Here is a 27,485-nt window from a genome sequence, read left to right on the forward strand (position 1 = left end):
GCCTTAATACTGAAGGGATTCCAATATGGACCAGGGATTAAACAGCTTGTTTTCTCACTGGTTATCCCATTTAGTTCTTTTAACACCTATGAGAGGCAGATACTGTTATTCCAAATTTAGAAAACTGGACAATAAAATTCATAATGAAACTCACCTAAAATTAAGAACTTATTTATCAATCTCTTTTAAAATACCATTCAACTTTTGTTCTTACTAAAATCTCAGGACATCTGAACTGCATGAAAAAGTAAGGAAATTTTAAATGAGATAAAATGAAATTTAAGTGAAAATTTTAAGAAAATTAATGTTGACCATAATCCCACCACTCAACAAGAGATGTTTTTTCCACAATGTTGCATCATATTACCAATTGTATTTTCTAAGATAAACATGCATAGCCAGTTATATACGGCTTTTAAGTCTGCTTTTCACACTTCACAACATATGGTAAATGTTTCCCCATGCTATGATTTTAAAGATAGGATGTACAATGCCTATATTGTTAAAAATCTGTGTTAGCAAACCTTTCCAAATATGCATTTGTGTGGTGAACTCCCTCACACAAAATCTATGAACATATGTCTTTCTTTCCTCCCTTTCTTCCTGCCATCCCCTCTCCCTTCCACCTTCCCTCCTTTCAGACAGAAGTCTGAACAAATTTACCTTACAAAGATAAAGACACCTTTTGAAATATTTCACATCAAGTGATACTACCACCCATCTCACTCTGCCTTTAATAATGCTGATACTATAATGAAAATTACTGCTAAATTGTTAGAACCAAGAAAAGCTTAGATTTTCTGTAAATAATTTTGCCCAGATGGTAGATTCAGCCATCCCTAGAGATGCAGAGGGAATCAAGGTCTGAGAATTGTCACAGGAGGCTTGCCTTGAGCTGAAGTATTTGCAATGCTTGGGTTATCAGGCAGGAGCTTTATGGGAAATCCATTCTCTCCCTCTCTCACTGCTGACCTCTTTAGGGACATCTCCTGTGCTTCCCCCGGAGAAGGCAATGGCAACCCCACTCCAGTACTCTTGCCAGGAAAATCCCATGGGCGGAGGAGGCTGGTAGGCTGCAGTCCATGAGGTCGCTAAGAGTCGGACATGACTAAGCGACTTCACTTTCACTTTTCACTTTCATGCATTGGAGAAGGAAATGGCAACCCACCCCAGTGTTCTTGCCTGGAGAATCCCAGGGACGGCGGAGCCTAGTGGGCTGCCATCTATGGGGTTGCACAGAGTCGGACACGATTAAAGTGACTTAGCAGCAGCAGCCTGTGCTTTCCTGATATGGCCAACCACACAGAACAAAGAGCCTTGGCTATCTTCACTTTCCAGGCAGTGGTACTGGCAGGGATCACATGAGTCCCACCCCCAACCTTGCAACACCTGGCCTTCCCTCATTTCCACCTATTTTTCTTTCCCAAAGGGAATAGATTCTGCTGAGCTGCTTCCACTTACTAGTTAATGGAATTAGCAGATCATCCCTTCATTTAATGTAGCTGCTCAAACAACCCTGGCAAAAACATAAAAACCAAGATGTCTGCCACTCCCCTCCTCTCCCTTCCAAAAAGCATTTCAATTGGTCTAGGGTAGGATCTGAGCATGGGTGTGTGAGTGTGTACGTATGTGTGTATATACAGTTTATTGCTATTATTTATATAGTTAATTTGCTATTATATATATTATTATATATACATGAAAGTAAAAGTGAAGTCGCTCAGTCATGTCCGACTTTTTGCAACCCCATGGGCTGCAGCCTACCAGGCTCCTCCCTCCATGGGATTCTCACACACACATGCTGAATATAGAAAAATGGCAGAGATGAACTGTTTGCAGGGCAGAAATACAGATGAAGATGCAGAGAATGGGCAAGAGTAATGGAGTGGGTTGCCAGTTCCTTCTCCAGGGGATCTTCCTGACCCAGGGATTGAACCCAGGTCTCCTGCATTCCAGGCAGACGCTTTAACCTCTGAGCCACCAGGGAAGCCCCATATATTATGTATACATATGTGTGTGTGTGTGTATATATATATATATACACTATACATACTATACATATGTATACACATATATAGTTTATTGCTGCCCCATGGGATTCAAAAGGCAAGCAGGGTTGAGAACTACTGAGAACATCCTCACTGCACTCTAATGACGAGAAACTCACTTCAGTTCACACCACTGGACACCCCTCCCTGCTGATGAAGGTTCCCATATCCACTCCCCTGCACCGCCGCCCTTCTTAGTATTGTTTGCGCTTTCAGTGGGCACCTACTCGCCTCCATTACATGCTCTATCCAACCTCCCTCTCAAAAGAGCCACTTTCACATCTAACCGGAATAGAGAACATATGTGTCAAACAATTCGTCCCCACCCTGCACCCTTACAACCCACTCCTCTCCCAATCCTCCCCATCTCAGTGAGTGATGCCCCCACCCCGCCTTACTCAGGACAGAAATGGAGGAGGGAGTCTCGATTCATTCCCCCCTGTCTTTTCTTCACAGAGGTCCTTCCAATCACTTTCACTTTCCAATCTGTAGGGCGCACCCAGTCCAACAGCACATCACACCCACCGTATCTGTCTCCACTCCAGTCTAAGCTGCTTGGATCTCTTGGCTGGACCACTGCAATGGCCTTCTCATCTGTCTCCTGTCTCCAACTGCAGGCCCTGGAATGCAGCTCCACACAGCATCCAGAAGGACATACACGTAACACATATCAGAACCTTCCCTACCTCCACCCACCCTGGTTTGCCATCACAATAATGGAGTCCACGTTCTTTAAGTGGCTTACTCCGTCTTTCTCTCCCACTTCATGCCCCACCATTCTTAAACATATTCATGATGCCCAGCCAAACAGGCCATTGTTCTGTCCCTTAAGACCCTTGAACTTTATCTTTTTCTCTGATACACTTCTGTCCCAGGTATTACAATACTTAGATTCTTCTCACTTGGGACCCAGCTCAACTATCATGACATCAGCAAAGGCCTCCCTGAACACCTATATAAATTCAAACTTCCTATCCTATCACCCTGTTCAGCATTTCTCCATGTCTCACTGGTAGAAACTATCTCATGTATGTGTTCCTATAGGAATCCCCCGCTAGAATGCTTCAGAGAGTCAATGCTTGGAGCAGTCGTCATCCTTATGGCAGCCCAGGAGCCAGCTGCCTAAAAGAGCACCAGGTAAATGCTGCTGCTGCTAAGTCGCTTCAGTCGTGTCTGATTCTGTGCAACCCCAAAGATGGCAGCCCACCAGGCTCCCCCGTCCCTGGGATTCTCCAGGCAAGAATACTGGAGTGGGTTGCCATTTCCTTCTACAATGCATGCGTGCATGCTAAGTCACTTCAGTCATGCCCAACTCTGTGCGACCCCGTAGATGGCAGCCCTCCTCAGTCCACAGGATTCTCTAGGCAAGAACACTGGACTGGGTTGCCGTTTCCTTCTCTAATAAGGTAAACAGTAGGTGCTTAATGTGCTCTGCGTGTATCCAGTCATTCAGTCATGTGCAACTCTTGGCGACCCCATTGGCTGTAGCCCACCAGGCTCTTCTGCCATGGAATTTTCCAGGTAAGAATACCGGAGTGGTAAGAATACTTGTCATTTCCTCCTCCAGGGGGTCGTCCAATCCAAGGATCAAATCCTGTGTCTCCTACACTGGGGGATTCTTCTCACCACTGAGCCACCAAAGAAGCCCAGAGAGCTTGATAAGTCATTGCAAAATGAAGGATCTCGATAAGAGCTCTGAGGAAGAGGGGTCAGGCATGCTTGCTCGTGTCACTAACTTAACTGGAAAAAAAAAAAAAACGCCCAGGTGGCACCAGTGGTAAAGAACCTGCCTTCTAATGCAGGAGACATAAGAGATGTGGGTTCAATCACTGACGCAGAAAGATCCTCTGGAGAAGGAAATGGTAACCCACTCCAGTATTCTTGCCTGGGAAATATCATGGGCAGAGGAGCCTGGCAGGCTACAGTCCATGGGGTTACAGAGAGTCAGACAGGACTGAAGTAACTTAGGACACAACTTATCTGAACACACTCATTCCCCCTTAGGCCATGATAAACATTTTTTATCACACCATGTTTCACTATAAACAGAAGAAAACAAAGCCCTAAAGTGTCTCTCTCTGGGAAGTAAATCTACTACTATACTCAGATTTTTTTTTAAGATTTATATGCAAAAGAGGAAAATGAAAAGAAATTAAAAACTCAATGAGATGAATTTTAGCTTTCTCTCGATATATAAATCATCTTATTTTAATCTCAGCAAATTAAATCCTGCTTAATAGTTTGCAGAATCTATCAAGATATGCTTTGGAAAAGTGTTCTTTACCCAGCACTAAGAATCGGTTCTTGAGAACAATCACCCTGAAGAGAAGTGGCAGGAGACAGGCTAGTGAGAAAATGAGAGAGAGGGTTCTTCACTCTTCAGAAGCACATTTCCTCTTCAGCTTGTGTTTAGTGTGTCAGAAATTGAGACATCAGGGATTGACACAGAGCTCAGTTTCAAACAGAGCATCCCACATTTCTGGGGCAATCACACTGAAAGGGCATGCTGTTTGAGTCTGCCTTTCTCAAAGGCTGAGAAATTCATGTCCAGATGCCTGGAAATTGATAGTTTTCGAGTCAACAACCATTGTGGGATTTAAATTTTCACCGCATCATTCTCTTCTTCTCTACGATGCTTTCCAGCTTGAGTTTTGCTTTTCAAACTATCAGTTCCTACGTACAGTATGCAATATCCCAAAAGGAAAACATCATTTGTGACATACATCATGTTTGGTCTCCCATAATGACTTCAATTTGCCCCAATTCTCGTATATCCAAACCTCCTTTGGCTTCCAATATGTAAATTATCAATCTTTGCAGCTCCTTCATTTGTGAGATCGACTGTAGCTCTGTAACGTGCTAAAATGTAACCATTATCCAGGTTCTTCTTCTTTCTTGTCCTCTGAGTATAACTGCTTTACAATGCTGTTAGTTTCTGCTGTACAATGAAGAGAATCAGCTCTATGCATACATGTAAGTCTCCCTCTCAGACTCCCCTCCCATCTCCCCACCCCAGGTTTCTAGGTCATCCCAGAGCGCCGAGCTGAGCTCCCTGCTTTGCACAGTAGGTGCCCATCATCTATTTCACACATGGCAGTGCATATATGTCAATCCCATGTTCCCAATTCGCCCCGCCCTCCCCATCACCCCATGCCCACAAGTCTATTTTCTATGCCTGAGTCTCTATTTCTGCCCTGGAAAGAGGCCCATCTGTGCCATTCGTCTAGATTTCACATATATGCATTAATATACGATATTTGTTTTCCTCTGACTTACTGCACTCTGTATGACAGACTCTAGGTCCATCCACACCCCTACAAATGACCCAATTTTGTTCCTTTTTACCGCTGAATAATATTCCATTGAATATATTCATATACCACGTCTTCTTTATCGATTCATTGGTTGGTGGACATTTAGGTGGCTTCCATGTCTTGGCTATTGTAAACACTGCTGCAAGGAACACTGGGGTGCATGATTACTTTAGATGTATGGTCTTCTCAGGGTATCTGTACAGTAGTGGGATTGTGGGTCAAATGGAATTTTTTAGTTTTTTAAGGAACCTCCATACTGTTCTCCATAGTGGCTATATCAAATTACATTCCCACCAACAGTGTAATAGGGCTCCCTTCTCTCCACATCCTTTCTATCATTCATCATTTGTAGACTTTTTGATGATGACCTTTCTGGCTGGTATGAGGTGATACCTCACTGTAGTTTTGATTTTCATTTCTTCAATAATTAGTGATGTTGAGTCAGCTTCTGAAGATAAGGAAACTGACGGACTTCATCAAGCTCAGAAATCCAGTAAGAGGCAAAACTTGAACCCAATCTTCCAAACTTAACATCCAGCACTATTTCTCCAGGACACACTCACACACGTGCAGACAGACTACAAATCACATCATTAAGAGTGTAATATAATCAAAAGAAAAAGAATAACTATTAAATGCATTCTAATTCTGATTGCTGATTTTGAACCTAATTAGATGGTAATAGAACCAGGTAGTGGAAAACAAAACAAAAAGTTAACATCCACATTAAATGGCATCCGAAAACTAGTCCATCAGATTTAACTGGTAGTTTCCCTTTGGATAGCTGAAGTTAAAACTGCTGATGGTATTTGAACCAATTATCTGAATATGCTTATCTGTCAATTTAGAAGTGTCATCAGAATTTGTCAATCTGTTATATAACATTTTTGAGTTTTTTTTAATGTCAAAAAAACCCACAATGTGACGTCATAGACACTATGCCAACTTGCCTTGATCTTAAAACTATAAAGCTCAAAGGACAGATTTGTCAATAATCAGCAAAGCCTTAACAGATTCAGATGTTTAATCCCAATCAAATGAATCAATCTCTTGTTTGAGTGTTAGGGATACACCAGAGAAGGGGCATCTCAGCCTGACAAATCCATGCAGAAAATTGGAACATGGAGTCTCCCTGCTCTTCATGGAGAAGACTGAGCCAAAGGGAAGCAGATGCCAAAAAAGCAGGGGGTACAAGATGCTGGCCTGGCCCTGCTCCTTCTCAGGTGGCTCTCCTATAATGTGACACCTGAAAACCTAGTGTCACTTAGTGATTTGATGCTCACCCACCTCTCCGCCACCCCTGGAGCGCACTGGGTTTCCATGGCACTTATTAACGGGCACAGCAGTAGGCTGGTGGCTGGAGGCAGTGGCTGTCAAGAGGCCCAGGTGCAGAGCAGATGACGCCACTCTTCCCTGGAAGCTAAGCCTCATCTCCAGCTCCATATCCACACCATGGAGCAGAAGAGAGGACAGGAAACATTACTGTGCCGAGCACTGAAGATGTCCTGGACAGGACAGGCACGAAAAGGGCGGGGATAATGCCCCAGCATGTCTTCACTCAAGGAGAAAGTTGCAATTTAAGCCCTCTGGACTTTTAGAAATTGTTATTTCTGACCTATGTGTGTCTGTGTGTTTAGGCTTGTGTTCTTTATCAGAATCTTACTAGCTATGTAAGTTAATGTTTACTGCAGCCACCTTGGGCTCCGCAGGCGGCTTAATGGTAAAGAATCACCTGCCAATACAACAGACACACGAGACATGGGTTCGATCCCTGGGTGGGGAAGATCCCCTGGAGTGGGAAATCCCACTCCAGTATTCTTGCTTGGAAAATTCCAAGCACAGAGGAGCTTCACAGGCTACGGTTCATGGGGTTACAAAGAGTCACACACGACTGAGCGCATATGCACTGATAGGGTAACATACAGGTTAACATTTAGCCAAATAACCCAAGGGGCTATGGCCCCTAAGGTCACTTAGTCAAGAACAATTGCACTTTATTCCTTATTTGCTGATGCCTTTTGATGAAGACCATGACAGTGACCTACCTTCTATCTACAACACTATTTCCAGGTTTTAAGGGGGGAAAAGCTTTGTTATCACATTACACGAGGCATCTTCGGTACTTCTGGTCCTCAGCATTTCCCAGCAGCATCCTCCGCTGGGATGAAGCCCTGAATGATGCAGAGAGGCATCTGGCCATACAGTGTATGCAGACAGGAAAGGCCTGGGAACCTCTCCATTGAAATTTACTTCCATTTTAATAGCTTTCTAAAATGTTTACTCTCATTTGTAATTACGGAAATGCAAGACAGAACACCAAGATACTCTTTTAAAACCATCCTCTTATGCAGACACAGAGAGCAGACTTGTGGACCCAGTGAGGGGAGGAGAAGGCAGGACAAACTGAGAAAGTAGCATGACATTACACGAGCATGTATAAAACAGACAGGCATTTTCCAGGAAGCTGCTGCACAGCCAAGAAGCTAAGTCTGGTGCTCTGTGATGACCTAGAGGTGTGGCGTCGGGGTGGGGAGGCTCAAGAGGGAGAGGATATATGTATACACACAGCTAATTCACTTTGTTGTACAGCAAAAACCAACACAATGCTGTAAAGCAATTACACTCCAATTTCTAAAAATTGAAACAAAAAAATAAAACTATCCTGTTGGCAAAGGGTTTCTTCGTTGGTTGGTTTGTTTTATTGTCAATGATATGTTAACACCTACAAGAAAGGAGGGCAGGAGTTATGGAAAGAATGGGCCTTCTGACACAATAATGGCCGCAAAATAATTTGTTCCATTTTTCTGGATGAGAATTTAAGAATTTAGAATGAATATGTAAGGTTTTTTTGTTGTTGTTTTGCTTTGTTTTTTGCTGCATATATATTGGCCAAAAGTTTGCAATCCATCTGTGGATGTTCAGGGCAGATCTTTTTATATAATAAAGACAAAATTAGAACAAACCACATTCTCAACAGGTGATAAGCTCATTATATTTTTGTATATCCATATACATCAGCACAGAACCATTACAGACAGAGTTTTAGGTACTCTAAAATAGGAATATTTTAAAGTGGAAAAAGACAGCTGAAAGAGAGTTAGAGTGTAATTTCATTTTTGAAAAAATATTAGTCTCATATTCAACAAAAAGACAACAATACTTGTCTTAGCCTGGATGACAGAACTAAGTTGACTTTTATTTTCCTCTTACTTCTTATATTTTCTAATTTTCTATACTGAAATGCCTTATTTAAAAATGAGGAAGGTGTTCTAAGATAAAGATAAAATACTAATACTAGCCACCTCAAGTTTGAATTACATGTCACTCTGATTATCACAGTTCAGAGCTATGCTCTAACAGGATGGATGGAACCACATTCTGGTATTAAAATGTCCATGCCAACCAACATGTCAGGAAATAATTAATGCCTTACCTTCAGACACATTTGTAATATTGCTTTAGAAATACAACTCCTAGTCCTCTGTGCTTGTAACACTCAGCAACCACGAATTCTGTTTAATTCAGGGAGAAAGGTATTGGGAGTCTTTCTGGAACTGGATTAATTTACTTAGACTTCCAAAGAAAGATTTCGTGTGGGTCACTAACTCCTCCAGGCCTCCTGATACCTCTATTCATGACATCTGTTTATTTTTCCATGTATATCTACATACACTTTGCAGTAACAGACCTACAGCTGGCTACCAAGCTCTACATCTGTCAGGGGAAGGATAAGGAATTCTAAAGTTGGAAACAAGCAAAATTCCCTGGACTTTAGGATGTAATCAAGTCACACCTATGCAGCACACTGAAATATGCGGGTTTCTAAATGCTTAACTAAAAAAATATCCCACCCCCCCAAAAAACCCTGTGAATATATATGCATGTGTATATGTATGAGAGCATGAGAGAATGTGAGCTGGGGGTAAGGCAGAAGAGAGCCAGCAGAACTAGTAACTCAAAAATTCCACTAATATTATCATCGCAAGTTTATAACATGGCCTCAGGGAATTTTGGTCACAAGGAGACTTGAGGGATATCTTAACCCATATCCCCATTTACAGCAGAATCTGAGATTCACAACGTGAGGAGTCTACCCTGAGGACTCAAACAACTGAGAGGCAGCAGCAGACCTCCATTCCTAAAGCAGGTCCAGTGGCCTGCCTATTGGGCCTTAATTACTTTTCTCCCATTGAAAACCACTCTTCTAATTATCTTATTTTCCTTGGAAGCAAAAAAAAAAAAAAAAAAAAAGGTAAGAATTAACAAGAGTATGCAAAGGAACATAAAGTTCCTTAGGGTAAGACTCTCCCTAGGCTCCATGGAAAGGCTTCATCAGGTTCTTTGTGTGCTGGACCATCACACAGAAGTGGTAGACTAGGTATACAGAGATTTTACAAGCCTGGATAAGCTATAAACTTCCAGGTTCTTCCTTAGATGCCTGAGATAGGCTGTACTGCTATGCCACAGTGCTACCCACACCAAACCTTAGATGGTACTGTAGGCCATGCACTGAACAGCTTTCCTTCTTTGAATTTCTCTCCCCCATGGGACAGGGCAACAACTCTTTTTCATCAAAAGCAAAAATATTCTAGAACATTCAAACAGCCTGATTTTCCTGGCATGAAAGCATCTCTATTTGGGGAACATCCAGAGGTTCAACTGATGGAATGCAACTGACAATTAAAGGGTAAAGTGGACTTCCCAGCACTGAAGTGAAGAGCAATTGACGGAACAGCTAGGGTACACCTGCCAAAATGCAGTATTTGTAATTTACTTGTATACAATTCATCCCATGTCTCAGAGCTGATATCTGGAAGAAAGAAAGCAGTTCTAGCAGGGGAAACGGATGATTTCACTGGACAAAATAAGGATGTCTGGGGAAAGGTGAGAAAGTTACATGGCAAACTTCAGCAAAGCGTTTGAGTTTAGAAGTACCACTGGCCAAAGATCACCCTTCTCCATGGTTTGCTCACAAAGAGACTCTCCTGCAGCATAAAGAGCTCCCTGACTGGCAATTTAATTCAATTTTCACAATGGGATGCAGTACATAAAGACGTTCTATACCCAGCAATTAAAGTCTTCAAACCCTAACACTTAGATATGCAGCTATTTTATGACAACCAGGATAAGAAGACACATGTTCACTGTGGACAACGTTTAGCAATTGTACTATACACTGCGGAGTACAAGAAAGCTGAGAGTTGCAAATTAGATCTATGCTAACAGTGTCTCCATTTTTGTACATGTGGATGAGAGAGAGAAAATGCAAACACTGTGATAAGAGTTAGTTTTGAAAAAGAAATCTATATATTTTTTAAAAAGCCTATAAGGCTTTGCTCTGATAAAATCATTTTAATGTTTGCTTAATATCTGTCTTTAATATCTGTGCTCAAATCAGATGTTTTAAATTATTGCATCCTAGCAGCCAAGTCCTTACCGTTGGTAACACCATTTTTAAAAATTAACGAAAGGTTTCAAACTGTAAACAAATTTTGAAAGTTCCTCCCTTCCTCCACTCCAAAATATACGAACAACTATTGCTCCAAGCCAAGTCAACTAGCTGAAAGGCATAAACCTCTCCTTGCCATTCAAGAAGATAATGGTTCAGACGCCAGTCCCCACAGAATTTAGATGCGCAAAGCCTATCAGAAGGTCCCAGGCAGAAGGAAGCTGTGCTTAGCAAGCAATATGTTCTACTGGACCTTTCCTCTCTAGGGTTAACATTTTTGTGTTATGTAGTCATTTAGAAGTAATAGAGCTCTTTAGACTTTTATAACACTCAGCCACTTGCAGTGCATTGTAGGAAACAGCACTTCATTATTTATCATAAATTACTCAGAGCGGCTCATGATGAAAGACGAGCATCAGTGTGGTAGCACAGAAGGTCACTGAGAAGCTTACAAAACCAAATGATAAAGGGGAAACACGAATTTGATACTGACTTTGTTACAGCTTTGCTGCCTTCCTTTCAATGATCTCTTCTGATCAAATACACAAAGACCTCAACAAATAACTAAAATTAAAAAAAAAAAATTACCTTTATCTAAGTCAAAAAAATAAGGTGAAAATATTCCAAGCAAATAACACTAGTATGTGTCAGCTGGCTTTATTAAAAACGTTGACATCAGTGAGATCAGCAGAGATACCACTGGCTCTTAATACTAATTCAACATTTACACTTAAACACAGTGTTATAGCCCCTCTATCTGGTAACAAGGAGCAGCCAAATGAGCTGGCCAGAGTGATGAATCTGATTCTAATCCAAAGTTCTTCTTCATGGTGAACAAGGTGAGGAGACACAACTTATTTTAGCTGTCAATATGTAGATAACCAGAGGTAGTTCCTGAATCTACAATAGAAGCTACCTGGCAGGCCAGTAGGGCAAGCATCGTTGCTCACTCAGCCCTCACTATGGGCTGAGTGCACGCAGGGAATCAGCAGTGCTCTGCCTTTTGAAGGCCATACAGTGTCAGCAGTGCTCGATCCCCAAAGGTGCCGAGTGGCTTCTGGAAAGAGGACCTCAGATGGGATCAGAGGGGCAGCATGGCAATCAATTCATAGAGGAGTTTTTTGCCTCCAGAAAATCTGAAGTCACAGGTTAGTTTAGGTGAGGCAGTAGAATCAAGCAGATCCTCTTGTAATTCTCCTTGTGTCTCCACCTGCAAATTTTTAGATACTTGAAAGCTATTATTTTGGGTTAAATCTAGGGCTGTGTTGATGTGACTCTGGAAAAAAACTAAACATTTTAACACACACCAATTCTACTGATTCTTGCAGCACTTTGAAGAGGCAGTGGAATGAAGTCAATACTTAAACAGATTCAGAGCTAGTCAAGGACCCTATCTAAATGACATGGGACAAATGAGCCTTGGAGAATCTTTACAATGTGCTGTTTGTCCCTCCCTCTAAGCCATCCTAGAGACCCTGTATCTTGTGACATTAACACAGATTATCGTGCAATTCCTTGAACCAACCCTGACTGTGACTTCCCAGGGTAGCTCAGCTGCTGCTGCTGCTGCTAAGTTGCTTCAGTCGTGTCCGACTCTGTGTGACCCGATAGACGGAAGCCCACCAGGCTCCCCCATCCCTGAGATTCTCCAGGCAAGAACACTGGAGTGGGTTGCCATTTCCCTCTCCAGTGCATCAAAGTGAGAAGTGAAAGTGAAGTCGCTCAGTCGTGTCCTACTCTTAGCAACTCCATGGACTGCAGTCTACCAGGCTCCTCTGTCCATGGGATTTTCCAGGCAAGAGTACTGGAGTGGGGTGCCACTGCCTTCTCCATGTAGCTTAGCTAAGTCCTCTCAAACCTTCCCTCCAAATCATACCCTGCCCTAAGGAAAAGGTGAGGCTGTTTCATTAATTCCAAGAGGCCATCTGTGCCCACCAGGCCAGACACACAGATGTAAAGCCAGTTGTTACTTCCCTTTAAAGTAGTAACCTGCTTGTTAATGACCTTTTACTTCCCTGGCCTCACTTGGCTTTTTTTCTGCCAAGACACTCTCCCTTGAAACTACCTATGTCTACCCTGATCAGTGCTTTCTGAAAGGATCTCATATATTTCTCAGTTGGAATCGCATACTTCACTTAATTACTCGCTGGAATATAAGTTGTGACCTCGACACAATCATAAATGCAGATCATGAATTAGCTTTCCCATGCATCACATATTCTATGCTGGCAGATCTGTATAAAGCCACTCTTAGAAACAAGCATGGCTTACACGTGTAAGATGGCTGAAAAGTGGGGTAATGTATGCTGTATCAGAAACACTCCTGGTATGGATGAAAGACAATCTTATACAATATAAACATAAGGTATCCATCAGAAAGACTTAAAAAGGAGCATCTCTAAGGCATCTCACTAAGCCAAGACGCTAAGAACAAAGGAAGCTGCTGAGGCCAGGAAGACCCTCTTTGCCTTTACTAGACTGTGACACGCGCAACAAACATGGAGAGTCACAATCTGCTGTCTATAAATGGGACAACCCACACGTTCAGGTCACCACCCTGGGGATATGAAGTGTTGGTCAAAGGAATGTTTTGAAAGATGCCTTTTATACAATCAAGCTTGTACTGATGTATACAAAAAGTGCACAAATCATAACCATGCAGCTTGATGAATTGTGGTGAACAAGCTCACCTGTGACATTAGTATCCTGATCATTAATATTTTCCCAATACCCCCCAAATCCCATATCTTGGGTTTCCTTCCAGTCACTATCTTGACTCCTAATGTTTAATATTATATACACAGAATCATTTTTTGTTCTCTTTTTGCTCACCAAAGTATTGATATTTGTGAGCTATCTTAAAAGACTCTGAGCACAACTCATGATCAAATTAAAGACCAGGTGTCCTACAAATCACCTCTATTCACTGGCCTATGGAACTGTTCTATCCGTAGACAACCACCTAACTTTACCATGTGAATAAACACCATTTGATTCATTGAGCGGATTACAGTATCCAGTAAAGCGTTGAATGGGTCATCCCACCTGTTAGTATGTGACCTAATTCCTCTCTTACAAGATCCAGTGCTACAAATTAGCCTTTTCATTTTCCTGTCATTTCATCCTTAAAATAGATCAGGTAATTGGTTAGTATACCCCAAATCGGTTGATATCTATAGGTTATATTCATCCTTAGCAATACTACTAAAGACAGACCAACTTTGGCAAGCTTCAAAAGGCATTAAGTAATACAGTAAAACTATCACTTTTTTTATCCTTATAAGATCAAGGCTAATAATCCAAGGTCCAGGGTAAGACACTGCCTTCAATAAGGCATTATTCCCCATAAGCAATGAAATTTGCTTGTATTTCTCCACATCTGCACTTCACAGCAACTCAGCTCAGACAACACTTAAACGCTGACATCATCAATGAAGACACAAACTCTTAGACTAGAACAAATCTTTACAGAACCATGACCAATAATTGAATTGATTCATGGATTTTATTCTTCACTTTATCAAAAGCTTAATAACTTCTAATTAGAGAGATAATTCATGACCATTAAAGAAAACTTAGAAACTGCAGCAAAGTACAATAAGTTAAATGACCTTTCTATTCCACAATCCAGAAATCATTAGCATTAACAGTTCTGTATACTTCCCTTGATTACAGTTACTATTTATTAAATCTATTATTAATAATTGATATAGCTCTATATAACTGGCATCTTATATAATTTTCTACCCCAAAGGTTCAATATTTTCCAATATATTTAAAACAACTAAAAACACAATTTAATGGCTTTGTAAATCTATCACATGGGTAAAGTAAAATTTATCTTATTTCTTTTATTTGTACCTAAAACTTATAGATGTACATTCACTTGCCAAATATTTGGTTATGGTATTCAAAGCTTTTCATTGACTAAATTTGGTTATCTTTCTTGTGAAAAACCATACCTCAAACATTTACTGAGGAATTCACTGAGCAATGAGACGTTAAAGCTGCGTGTAAAACAATCCAAGTGCATATTTCTTGTGACATATGTATTTTCTCTTAAACTTGCCCACAATTTATTCAACAAGCATTTTTTAAGTAACTTCTCTTTATGGAGCGTATCCAAAGTAGTCAACCTAGTTCTAATAGAAACCACAACTAATTTATAGCTTTGCATATTGTTTAAATACATTACCTAATTACAGTAACAAGAACAACCAGCATAAATAGGTTTGTGAGGAGCTAATATACAACTAACACGTGGTAAATATAGCTCTCATTTCTTGAAGGCAGAAACCCCCCAGCTGTGGATGTCCAGCATTAAAAGGGGGCACTTGTCAGTTTTTTAATACAGAAGGGAGTCTCATACAGAAAACTCAATTAAATGGAATTCAGTCAAGACAGTGTTTAATATAAACATTTCTATACTCCATTTTCACTTTTCTATCCCAGAGGCTAGATTTTGTCACCATACTGATAAAAACTCTTGGTTAACAATAAGTTTGGGTAAGCAACCTCATTTCCTCTCTTCTTAAAGAATGCAGTTGTCATTCTTAGTCTATGGGATTCATTCACAGTCTTTGCAATTTTGACAACACAGGCTTCCTGACATTACCGCACTCCTACCCTTCAGCATAAAAACTCCCCGGTGGCTCAGATGGTAAAGAATGTGCCCACAATGCGGGAGACCCGGGTTCCATCCCTGGGTTGGGAGGATCCCCTGGAGAAGGGAATGGCAACCCACTCCACTATTCTGGCCTGGGAAATTCCATGGACAAAGAGGAGCCTCACAGGGGTTTCAAAGAGCTGGACACGACTGAGCGATTAAGACCTTCACTTTACCCTTCTGCATAGCTATCTGAAGATTCTGTAACTTGATCGTAGTATTTGATCTATTTCGGTTTTCTTTTTATGAGTTTGCAAAAGTAGGAAATCCCAATCATTTTTCATTTTAACTCTTTAGGATATTTGTTCTTAGGGATCCTTGGTACATAGCAAAGTCAAACAAGCAAGTAATGATTGGGTCCATTTGTTGGTACCCTTGGCAGACCATCAAGGTCTCACCAAACTTCTTAGTAATGCAGGCTAGTCAATGGGGGGTACCTTGCAGGATAGTTCCAGGAGGGAATTCAGATGCTCTGTGGGGAACACTGTATATGCACAACATCCAACATTTACTTGGTAGGGTAGGTATTTTAAGCCTCAAGGCTATTACTCCAAAGGCTCCCAGACACATTTCCATGGGCCACTCTCAGCATACAATGCAGTAACTACTGCAATCAAAAGCAAGTTTAGAGTAAGCAGAGAAGAAAATTTTGGCTACATTTCAGGAAGCAGAGAAATAAAGTCTGTAACTGTTTTCTGTCATTGTTCTATTGAATCACCTACAAGCAGCCACAGGAGGAAATGAGAGAGTTAAGATCAAGCAGGAGAAGTTTAGAGGAACACATTCTTTATCTTTTTTGAAATACATCCTAAATTTCTCCTTGGACTGGAAACCAGGGCAATTTCTCTGGTTACAAAAGTTCCCTTTACTATAGCAAAGAACAGGTATGAGCAGATATGCCATTTACACAGTTAAAAATGGCAAATGTCACTGGCTATGAGCTAAACACTTGAAAGAGATAATGAGCATAGATATATCGACCCTGTATCAATGTCTTAGGATTTGGAGTGGGAAGAGGTTACCTGTAAAATGATCTTCCCATGTTCCTGATTTTTCAAAACAATGCCACTTACATATGTCCTAGGCAAATTATACAACCAATCTAAGCCCAGCTCAATTAACCTGCATAACTCAGATAATCAGACTAGGCTACAGGTCTAGATGATGATCTTTCAATCCTTGTTTCAATAAACATATAAGACAAAATAGGTAAAGTGTGAACCCCCCTGGCACACAGTAAAATTCCACAAATGACAGCTCGAGTTGTTCTTACCTATATTCGCAAGCCCCTTCTAAGACTGAGATTCTGTCAAGACATCTCTCCCATTTTTAAAAGTAAAATTCAAAGCACAGAAATCAATCAGAGTCCGCTCCCAAAATGATGACGGAGTGATTTTCTCTTAGTGAAATTCTGACTCCCTGGCAATTGACTGGAAGAGCAAGCCAGTGGTCATATGTAATCATGGAAGGGTATCTTAGGAAGTAGGCTAATATGCTGAAGAATTCTTATCAAATGCTTAGCATAAAAATTCTCTTCTCACTCACAGATTTAGAAAGAACTTATGGTTAGCAGACAGGGAAGGATGAGGAGAAGGGACAGTTAAGGAGTTTTGAATCAACATGTACACCCTGCTATATTTAAAATGGATAAGCAACAAGGTCCTACTGTATAGCACAGGGAACTCTGCTCAATATGATGTGGCAGCATGGATGGAAGGGGAGTTTGGAGAGAATGGATAAATGAATATATATGGCTGAGTTCCTTTGCTATCCATCTGAAACTATTATAACATTGTTAATTGACTATACTTCAACTTAACATAAAAAGCTAAAAAGAAAAGTCTCTTCCCATAATCCTGGCTATAATGTATCACTGCTAAAGCAGTTATGTAGATTCAGGAGATTTCTTTTCTTGCCCTTACAGTATACACTGCATCCATGATACACACTATCATGTCTAGGAAAAGTCCTCAAAGACAAAATCATCATTGGAAGCTGCTAAACTTCTATTATTAAACTAAATTCTGAATTCAGTTCGCAGGCTTGTTTTTGACTAGTCTCTTTTTATGCCTGGAAATGGCAAGCTATGATTTATGTACAATCACCAACCTGTCTTGAAAAATAAAGGCTCAGAACAAAAAGAAGTAATACTGTGAAATATAATTCAGGATGAAGTTTCCAACAAACACAGACTTGAAGCAAGATGTTTTCAAAATGCTAATATTAAAGTTCCCTGAAGTACAAAAGCTCTATCTAAAAGAGCTCTTTGATGCGCAAGCAACCCATTAATCCTCTAGAACCTAAACCACAATAACTCCTAAATTAAGAGGGGGAAGAGAATGCATTGCAGGCATCACATCTTTTTACTAACGTGCTCTCTAAATTCCAAAGATTCAACGACAAGAAGACAGTGTGGGAAGGGCATCCTTTGTTTCATCAAAAATTTTTCAGAATTTTGTGGGTTTCAGATTTCCAAATAATTATACTTCAATAATCTCTCCCATTTTCTCTCAAACTTCAGTTCCTCTTTTGGAGAAACATCTGTGCAAAACAGATTACAAGACTATCTACCAAGCAAAGGATGAGAAATGGTGGGTTCCAGTTTGTGTCTAAGCTTTCAGGGTGATTCGAGGGAGATTTCTACACCATATTCCACTGTGTGTGCCAGGGCACCAGAGAGGAATACAGGAGAGATCCAGGGGCATGCAGGCATAATCATCCCTCACTGTAACGGCAGCCTCCTCAAGGCAGGTAGCAAATGAGCTCCAGCATTGCAGCTGAATTCAATGGTCTGATGTGGTTTTGGATGAAAATACCCAGCCTATTCATTTTCCATCTCTGCTGACATAAAAACAGTAGAGTATTTGCAGCTTATAGGCTCTTTCAGAAGCGGTATACGAAGCAGGTTATTATCATCACCCCCTCACTATCCCAGAGGAAGAAGTTAAAATTCAGAGAGATTAAACTGGTCCTTTGAGGTTCACAGTCATCACAGGATCCACGGCTACAGGGTGTTTTTTTTGGATTTTTTTCTCTTCTATTCCAGACACTGTTATCCCTCCCAGTAAAGTTCCTAAAATATATGGTCATGACTGACTTACATTTACAATACTATTACCTACAAAGGAGATACTGTCCCAACCATTAGCCAGCTGGCTGTCACCACTCCAGCGTAACGAACTTAGTCAGGGCCACGGCTCTGTGAGAAAGTCACAGCCAACAAGCCAACCTGAAGGACGCCTGCATGCCTCTGAAACTTCTTTTTGGGTTGTGTGCTCACCAACACTCAGTGTCAGTAACAAACCTGTTCATGCCAGTTGTTCTTACTATAATTATGTTATTTAGTTAAGTGTTATATAAGCCAATGACATATGATTGCACAAATGAAAGATAATTGTAGTTTCTATTAAATTATAGCTGAATGTTTTGAAGAAACTCCAAATGGAGAGTTGCTGGAGGGGGGGGGGGGGGGCGGAGAAGGAAAAGAAAGAAAATTCTTTGAATTATATGAGCAAAAAAATTGTAAAAGAAAAAAATAAAAAGAAACTATAAAAGATTCCCAGGGCAGGGGGAATATTAGAGTATCAATGAAAAATCCAGTTGAAATTCCTTCACCAGTATCTTTGGAGAAGAAACAAGTAATTAGAAGAGTAGCATATGGGAAAAAAAAAAAAAAAGATGCTAAGCTCAAACTAAGAGATATAATTTTTGTTTTAATGCCTACATCAAGGTATGGGAGAATGAATGTTGTATATATTTGAACTTTTACGCTGATTTAAAGTTTTATTTTTCTGGTTTTTAAACAATTACTTTTATAGATGTTTTAAATTAACCAATTAACCACCAGTATAGTAATACCCGAATCAACATATAATCGTCATTAAAATAAAATTTAAAATGAAAACATGACATTATGAAAACAAAGAATGGCTATAATAGTTCATGTTCAATTCTATAATTAATTGTTTTATGGACTCAGATAACAGGTACTGTCAAAATCAGTACAATTTGTACATCAATCTGTGTGGGACAATAAATGGTCATTAGTGTTCCATCAAGTTTTTTGAATCTTAAAAAACCTTTTTTAATTAAAAAAATAAATACCAAGACAGTTTCATTATCTCAATTGCATCAATAGGTATAATTTTTTCCCTTAACTCTCTTTATCAACCTAGTCAAACACGGCTTACCAAAAAGGTTGACTTTTAAAACAACTTGAAACAACATGGCAAGGTTAAGCATATCTAAGAAAATTTCTTGTAATGACTACTGCTTATACGATAAGCTAAGGAAATAAAAAGTAAGATAAAATAATCAAAAGTCTGTAAGGGGCCTTCAGACAGAGCCATGATTCAAATCGATTAAAGACTGGATAAGGAAGGAGTCCCTAAGTCCTCAGAGAAAAAGTTATAAAAATGCAAAACCAAACCATGTGTCCTAAGACTTTCATTAATAACCACATGAATGGATTTAGGTACATTTCCATCCTGGTATCGAAAAGCTTTAAATTGAGTCTCTTTCTCCCTCCTGTCTTCCATATGTACATGGTTCTGGAGGAAACACTTTTTTGAGTATAGACAAGTAAAATCTCTAGACTCCAAAAATGTCTCAGTGGTATTTGCCAACGCAGTACCAGCTCTGTGCCTCACCCAACACAAAAGTCTGAAGATAAAAACAGGTTCATGGGGAGAAAAATGAATTCTAGTTCTATTCACAAGCAATTCAAATGCACTTTTCAGATTTAGGTTTATGGCTCTTTCTTTGCTCTTATATATTTCAGGGCCAGCTTTCATGTCCCATTTTCTACACCTCAGATAGAATACTGAGATATGTTTAGCACTGGATATCAGAGGTTATGAGGAAAGAATTTCTACATAAGAAAGTAGATGAAAATCATCCTTCTTTTCATTGTGGTGTGTAGATGAGGAGGAGCTGAGAAAGCACGCCAGAGAGGAAGAGAGAGCTTGTTCCTCTAAACACTAGACCTCCTAGGATGGCACTGTTTTCAAACTCGGTACCCAACACTTGATTATGGCTTAACCTGGATGTAGAAACGTTGGTTGCTTTACTAACCAAAAGTAAGGAGAGAAGCTGCCACACACCAGCTTTTTTTGAACTTTTTGTTTTTCTTTCTGACAAACATGTAGATCAACACTGTGTTTAAAGAAGAAAAAAGGCTATCCAGGAAATTGCACAGACAAGAGATGTCTGGAGTCACCAATCAAGCATGCAAAAGGAACGTTCTCTTAGCCCTCCCAACCCCTTCCGTCTCAGTCATGAGCAAGGGAGGAGGAAGACTGAGACCACTGCCTTAAGGCGCTGAGGCCAGATTAAAAATGGTTCTAAAGAGAACCTTGCGGAGTCTATGCCCACACCCCTGCCTGCCTCTTTTCCTCCTGTTAGGACCATGAAGCACAACGTAAGTGTCAGAAGAGTAAAATGCACAGCATAACTGACTAACGCAGGAGAGTCTCATAATCCTGTATTAAGGCCAGAGGAAGTCAAAATGTACTCAAGCTGCAACATGTGCTCATAAAAAACCTCTCAATTGGATTTCATAAGAAATATTGATCTCGAACTCTGAATCCTCCCACTGTGGTTACCCCGTATGGTTGGGGTGAGTCCTTTCTATGCTGGAATTCCTTTGATGGCCCCAATTCATGTGGATAAAAGACAACAGAGGAGTAACTTTAAACAAATTATACTTGAGGCTGCTTATAAAGCAACTCAGAGTACTCTTGCTGAAAGACTGAAGACGGTTTAAAAAGAATAGATAAGAAAATTGTCAATGTTATCAATGGAATGCTCCAAAATGACGTTTGGGTAAAGTCTGATTTAGATACACTTGGTTATACTAAAACTGTCATCCTACCATGTTTAAATATCAATGATACACTTTACATTTATTTCTCTACTAAATATACTATTCAAGATTTGTGATCTTTCTCACTGGAATAAGCTATATACCTTCCAAATATGACCCAAAGAATAATCCATTAAAAGTGGTTGTATTTAGCACTTGAATTTAGCCAAGATCTGGTCTTCTGTTAAATATGTTAAAGGGTGTTTTCTGCTGAGTAAAACAACAATCCACATTTGCACTGACAACATTCTACACACATGTATGCATTTCAGGTATGAAAATACAATCCAATGTCCCCTAAAAGGATGTTTATACACTGGTCAAAATTACTGTCTCTCTCCTGTCTGCAGTAAACCTCCCTGTGGATTAAAAGATTTGTAAACTAACACTACACTTACAGCTGCAGAGACATTCTGTAGGAAATAATCTCTTAGAGGCAGTATGTTCAAGATATTTGTTTTTAAAGCATCTGAAGGAAAGGCAAGTCCTGGGAATCCAAGAGACCCCAGTAACAAAGAAGAATGTTTTGGTCTGGCTCACGTTCTGAAAGTTGGAGAATGGGAAAAGTCCACTTCCAAGCCCTTCTCCCCCTCCACCTTGCAAGTTCAAGCTTTCTTTGTTGTTAATCCTACAGAAAATCAGAAACAATCTCCTAAACTGGGCCTTCCCATAGCAAATATAACTTTTGCTTACAAAAATCCTATTACTTATTTGCAAGTGTGTTTATTCTAGAATGAACCAGTCTCTTCCACTCCAAAGAGCTACACTGCCTTTACAGACAGTATCCTTCTGGTCGACCTAAGATAAACACAAAGACTCTTTCTACAAGCCTTGTGTTCAATTCAAAAGCACAGACCCTGGCAATTTCAGAATTTGTGAGACAGTCTCAAGAAAAAAAAAGCATCACTGTCAGCTGTCTTCAGGGGCTAAAATACAACCCATGGCTTTCATTTGGAAAAAAAAAGAAAAGAAAAAGCATCTACTGAAGTCTAAAGGTAAGAGCTAGAAAAAAAGGGAACTTTCTCTCCTGGGAACTTTGGTGACATAATCAAAACAAGTGAAAAATATTAATGCAAGATATTCAGGCCATTCTTCAGCAGTGTTGATGATCCCTCAAATGAAACCTTTATTTCCTTTTGTTAATCACCCTGCAATCTTGTACTCAAAAAATAATTAAATTATCATTTTTCTTTAAATTACCATACAACCTGCCTATTTAAACTCATCTTTTATGGAAACTACATAATCTTCCTTTCATTAAAATTTCCCTTGTTGATATAGACAAACCAGGTCAGTTTCTGCTGGATTTCCACACTCGTAAATCCCTTAATTCAACTCTTTGCCGGAGGTTTAAAAAAGAGCAGGAGCTGAACCTCAGATACACATAAAACAAATACTGCTTATATGTCTAAGTGAACATTGACACCATTTACAGGTTCCCCCCCTCCCTTTTCCTTAGGGCTGAGAGCCCTGTCAATAATCATTATTTATTAAAGATACTGCCATTCCCGTCTACAGAATGTAGGAAGGGAGTATGGAGGGGTAGAAATAATTACCTTGGGCTTTTCTTTAAAGACCTCCAGAATGGAAAGCAAGGAAATCAATTGAGAAAGAACATGAAATATCCCCTATATTCAACCCTCCCCCGACATACACACAAGGCTGAGAAGTATACCCATACTCCATTATTTATATCAACTGTATCAAAAGATGAGATTTTAAAAAAAAAAAAAACTGGGGTCTTCAGGATAAACTATCTATTTTCAATCCACTGAACGTTCACACACATACACTTGCACATCCTTTACCCATCCACCAAACTCAAGCAGCTAGATTTGCTGAGAGAAGCCTCTACACACCTCCTGGGAAAATGTGCTCTCAAAAATGACTGCTTCAGCCAAAGGAGAGAGAAGCGGCAAGTTACCGGTTTGCCTGCCATTCTGCTTTGTGGCAGATTCTCTTCATTCCCCTCTCCTCCCTGTCTCCCAATTTATCTTTTTAACCTTTATTTTTTTCCCCAAAGCAGAGTAAAAACATCAGGAATGTCTCTCGTTTGACTTTACGCTCAACAAATCAAAAAAAAAAAAAAAAAGTTTCAAAGGTTAAATACCACCCCAGGTAAAACCATAGGTAGAGAAATGAAAATTTCCCAGATGGACTGGAAGGTTGGTAGTCCTACTCAAGAGTTAATGATGAGCACTCTTCCTTTCCCTCCAGATGCTGTGGCTCAAAACAGAAATACAATGTAAGGAGAGCACAGCCAGGCAGTTTGGGGAGAAAAGCTTTGCATAGAACTTGAACTGGCAGGCTGGGGGTTTGTCCTAAATAACCTTCACAGGTTGCACAAACTGTTCTCAGATCCTGATCCCCAGTCAGATTAAGAGGCTGCCTAAAATTTCCTTAGAATAAGAATGAGGTGGGGTAGTGGGAGAGTGGTGGGAGGTCAATTAGTCATCTGAAACATTTAAAAAGATACAGTCACATTTCCCAGACAGGCAGAAAGCTCTCATGCTTGGGGTAACTGACCAGGGCTGGCAGCAACTGAGACAAGGTTGAAGAAGCTATATTCAAAGAGTGACCTGTTTCAAAGGAGTTGGATTTTCTCATCCTTGAGTGCAGGGAACTCTGGCCCATTTTGCCTAAATTTTTCAGGCATAAGGGAGGGGAACGAGGTTCACACCCCACCTTTGGGAAATGAACAAAGCAAATGCTTGGCAGAGCTGAAAAAACTCCTCCTCCTAGAGAAAAGGCAGCTCCGCAGGGCTCCCTTCATAATTCCCCTTAGTTAACTCACTCTCGGCAGACAGAATCCTTTTCTACACCTTGGAATGTCCATGGGCAGGGTAGGCGGTTATCAGTTTAGCCCTCCGCCATGGTTCGCCTCCTTTCCCTACCTCCCACAATGGCTTCTAATTAACCCTTCCTGGTCCCTGCCCGGGTCAGGGCTGCTGGAATTGTCCACAGCTTCACTGTACCAACATCTCCATCAAATGACCACACACAACCCCCAGCCCACCCCTACACGGACACAACTTCCCTCCGCGGTTTAACGTCGGGCAATGCTTGCACGTTTCCTTCGCTGCTTCCTACAGGCACGGAAAGGGCTCCGTCCTTTGGGGAAGGCCCTCCCTCCCTCCCCAGCTCTCACCAGGAGCTGGATCCCAGAACTCGACAGCAGGTCTGCAGTGAAGAGGGATCGCACTGGCTTTAACCCCTTGAAGGGAGTTAGTTCTCATTTGGGACTCAGTGAAGTAGGGCCCGTGGAGCCTGGCTGACCGTCTCCCTCGGCTTCATTCCACCTTCTCCCCTCACAGGGGAAAAGGCCGGCACCTTTTTCCTCCCCTGTGGCCGGTTTTAATTCTCTCACTCTATGTTCCAGTCCAGGGCTGGGGATGAAGGATGCTAGAAGCGGCGAGGGGAAAAGACCGCAGGAAGGCAGATGGGAAACTCAGCAGTAAATCAGAGTTCAGAGAGTGTTTACTTACGAAATTTGGGGCTGGTGCTAGTCTGTGGCGTGGTGGTGGTGGTGGTAGAGGAGGAGGACGAGGAGGAAGAGGAGGAGGCAGCATCTTGAAAAGGAGACAGAGTCCAGGAGGGAGTAGAGTCGTGAAGGTAGGAGGAGGTAGCATACGCCGCAGTGGGCCAGGAGGGCATGGCCTGGGTACTGGGGGTTCCTGGCACCGGGGGTCGGGAGCCCGGAGTGCTGCTACTAAAGAAAGGGGCTGTCGTGGGCAAGACCGTCGGGGGGGCCGCAGTGTTCCGTGCCGTGGTGGAGCGCGGGCTGGCCCGGATGGGCACCCGGTGCCCGGGGAAGCGAGTGGGCGCCCGCGTGATGGTAGTCAGGCGGGTGCTAATCCGGTTGGGCGTCCTGGAGGAGGCGGCACCGCCGGCGAAGGGGGTGGCGGGGGACGTGGTGGAGGTGGTCGTGGTGGTGGTCTCCATGGCCTTGGGGAAGGAGCTGGGCTTGGAGAGGAAGAAGGGGTCCTGGCCCATTCCCTTGGAGTCCACCAGGTCGGTGGGCACGTATTCCTTGACGGAGCCCACCACGATCCATTTGAGCAGCATGAGGCTGAGCCCCAGGCCGATGAAGCCGATGAACAGAGGCACCACGCACAGCCACGTCTGCTGCCGGTTCCACACGATGCAGTCGCTACAGCGTAACTCCCGGGGGGGCTCGGCCGCCCCTTCGCCGCCGCCGTCCGGGCCCCCGCCCGCCGCCGCCGCCGCCGCCGCCGCCGCCGCAGCCGCCGCGGTGCCCTCCTCGGCTGAGGCGGCGGCTGCCGAAGCGGCTCCAGGTGGCGAGGCAGCGGCCGCCCCTTCACTCATCCTAGGAGCCGGTCTTCACCTTCGCCCCCCCGAGGGCCGCGCCAGAGGCATGGGGCCGCGCGGGCCGGGCGCGGGCGCGGGCTCCGGCGGCGGCGGCGGCGGGCTCGGGCGCGGGCTCCGGCGGCGGCGGCCGCATGCAAATCGGCTCCCTGCCCCCACGCCCCTCCCCCCGAGAGGCGGGCGGCGGGCGGGGAGGAGAGGAGCGGGGGAGGGGACGCGGGCCGGGGAGGGGGCGGCGAGGAGCGCGGAAGAGGGGCGAGACGGGCCCCCGGCACGGCCGGCCGGTCAGGGAGCGGCGGGGCGCGTCTGCTGCCCGCCAAGCGGCCTCCTGCGCGCCGGGGCCCCGCGTCTGCTGCTGCTGTTGCTGCTGCTGCTGCTGCTGCTGCTGCCCGCCGCCTGCAAGCGCTCCAGCCGCGCCGGCATCCTCGGGGCGCCGCACCCGGCCCGCTCCCCCGGGCGCCCGCCCGCGCCGCCTCTGGGCCTCGCGCCGCCTTCAGGGGCCGAGCCGGCCGCCCGCGGCACGCCGGGCTCTGGAGAGCCGCATTCCGACACAGGGGGCCGGCCTGGCCGCCGCCGCACGCCCGGCCCGCCGCGCCGCGTTCCTCGGCGGCTGCTCGGCGAGTCCGGGCGGCAAGGTGCACCTGTTCTTCAGCCGGCCCGCAGCCAACCCTCGGCCAGCACTGTCTGCGAGAGACCAATCCGAGCGCAGCGCGGAGGGCGAGCGGCCGGGCTCGCCTCGCTCCCGCCGCCTGCGGCTCGGCGCCGGCGCCGCTGCCCAAGAGAGTCCAACTCCAGCGAGCTGCGCCGCCGCGAGCCCGGGGCCGGCGACGCACGGGGCGTCCGCGGAGGGTGCTGCCCGACCCGCCGCGGAGGGTGCTGCCCGACCCGCCGCGGAGGGACTCCCGTCAGCCCGCAGAAGATTCGGGGCACTGCCCGGCGCCCCTGCCCGTTCACATTCCCAAGTGGGAGACGCGAAATCGAAGACCCCGTCGAGGATCCCGGGAAACAGGGACCCCGGGCGGGAGGCGACTCCAGGCGGGCGCTGGCAGGCAGGCGGGTGCGGTGTGTGAAGCCGCGGCGGACGGGCTGGGCTTCTGGCAGAGTAGCGCCTCCCACCAACACCCAATGGTGGTTTCTTAACAGGTACAAGATGAATAAATGATCCAAGCAAACCCCCACTTGGAAGTGGCAAAAGCAACTCCCGACCCTCTCCTTGTAGCCCCTCTCCTTGCAGATGCAGTGGGGTCAGAGCCTGAAGCTGCGGGGCGAGAAAGCTGGGGTGTGTGCGCGTGGGAGGGTGTCTGTGCGCTTCTCTGCGTGAAGGCGGGCGCTGCTAGATGCAGAGCCCTTTCCCACCGACTTCCTAAAAGAGATGCTGGTGAAACAGACCTTTGTGCAGTTACACCTGGCAGATACCTCGTAGCCGATTTGCGATAACTTACCTTTTAAAATATTGTCTAAATGTAGATGTACGTGCAAGTGCACACGTCACAGGACAACTGATTGTGAAAGGTAACATTTTAGACGATTCGGGTTGGTATACAAAATTCTTTCTTTTCTCTTCCTTTGAATAGAGAGGCACCTGTGTACCTGTGTCTGAAGAGCAGTGTAGGACCAGCCTAAGAAGAAGGGATGAGGGGGTAAAGAGCCAGCATCAGCGTGGTTTATGCTGATGGTGCAAAACCTCGCTAGTCATCGCTTCCTAGATTTCCTGCTCTAAAGTGGAAACCGGAAAGATGTTTTTACAAGCTGAAAGAGAGGTTGAGGATGACAGCCTCCCAATACACTTCCCTGCACTGTATGATTGGCGCTGATGATG

At 43.3% G+C, this 27,485-nt stretch overlaps 1 protein-coding gene across 4 annotated transcripts in view; it reads right to left on the reverse strand.

The window, feature by feature from the left end:
* The window catches only part of NRG3 (neuregulin 3), a 1,218,667-nt gene extending 1,193,001 nt beyond the window's left edge, over positions 1-25,666 (reverse strand). For all 4 annotated transcript variants that reach the window (XM_068982542.1, XM_068982541.1, XM_068982540.1 and 1 more), the window contains exon 1: positions 24,826-25,666. In XM_068982542.1, the coding sequence (XP_068838643.1) occupies positions 24,826-25,666 (841 nt within the window). The remainder of the gene's footprint in view (positions 1-24,825) is intronic.
* Positions 25,667-27,485: the final 1,819 nt, after the last annotated feature.

The sequence above is a fragment of the Capricornis sumatraensis genome, chromosome 10 (genome assembly GCF_032405125.1).
Source record: "Capricornis sumatraensis isolate serow.1 chromosome 10, serow.2, whole genome shotgun sequence".
In the NCBI taxonomy this organism is placed as follows: Eukaryota; Metazoa; Chordata; class Mammalia; order Artiodactyla; family Bovidae; genus Capricornis; species Capricornis sumatraensis.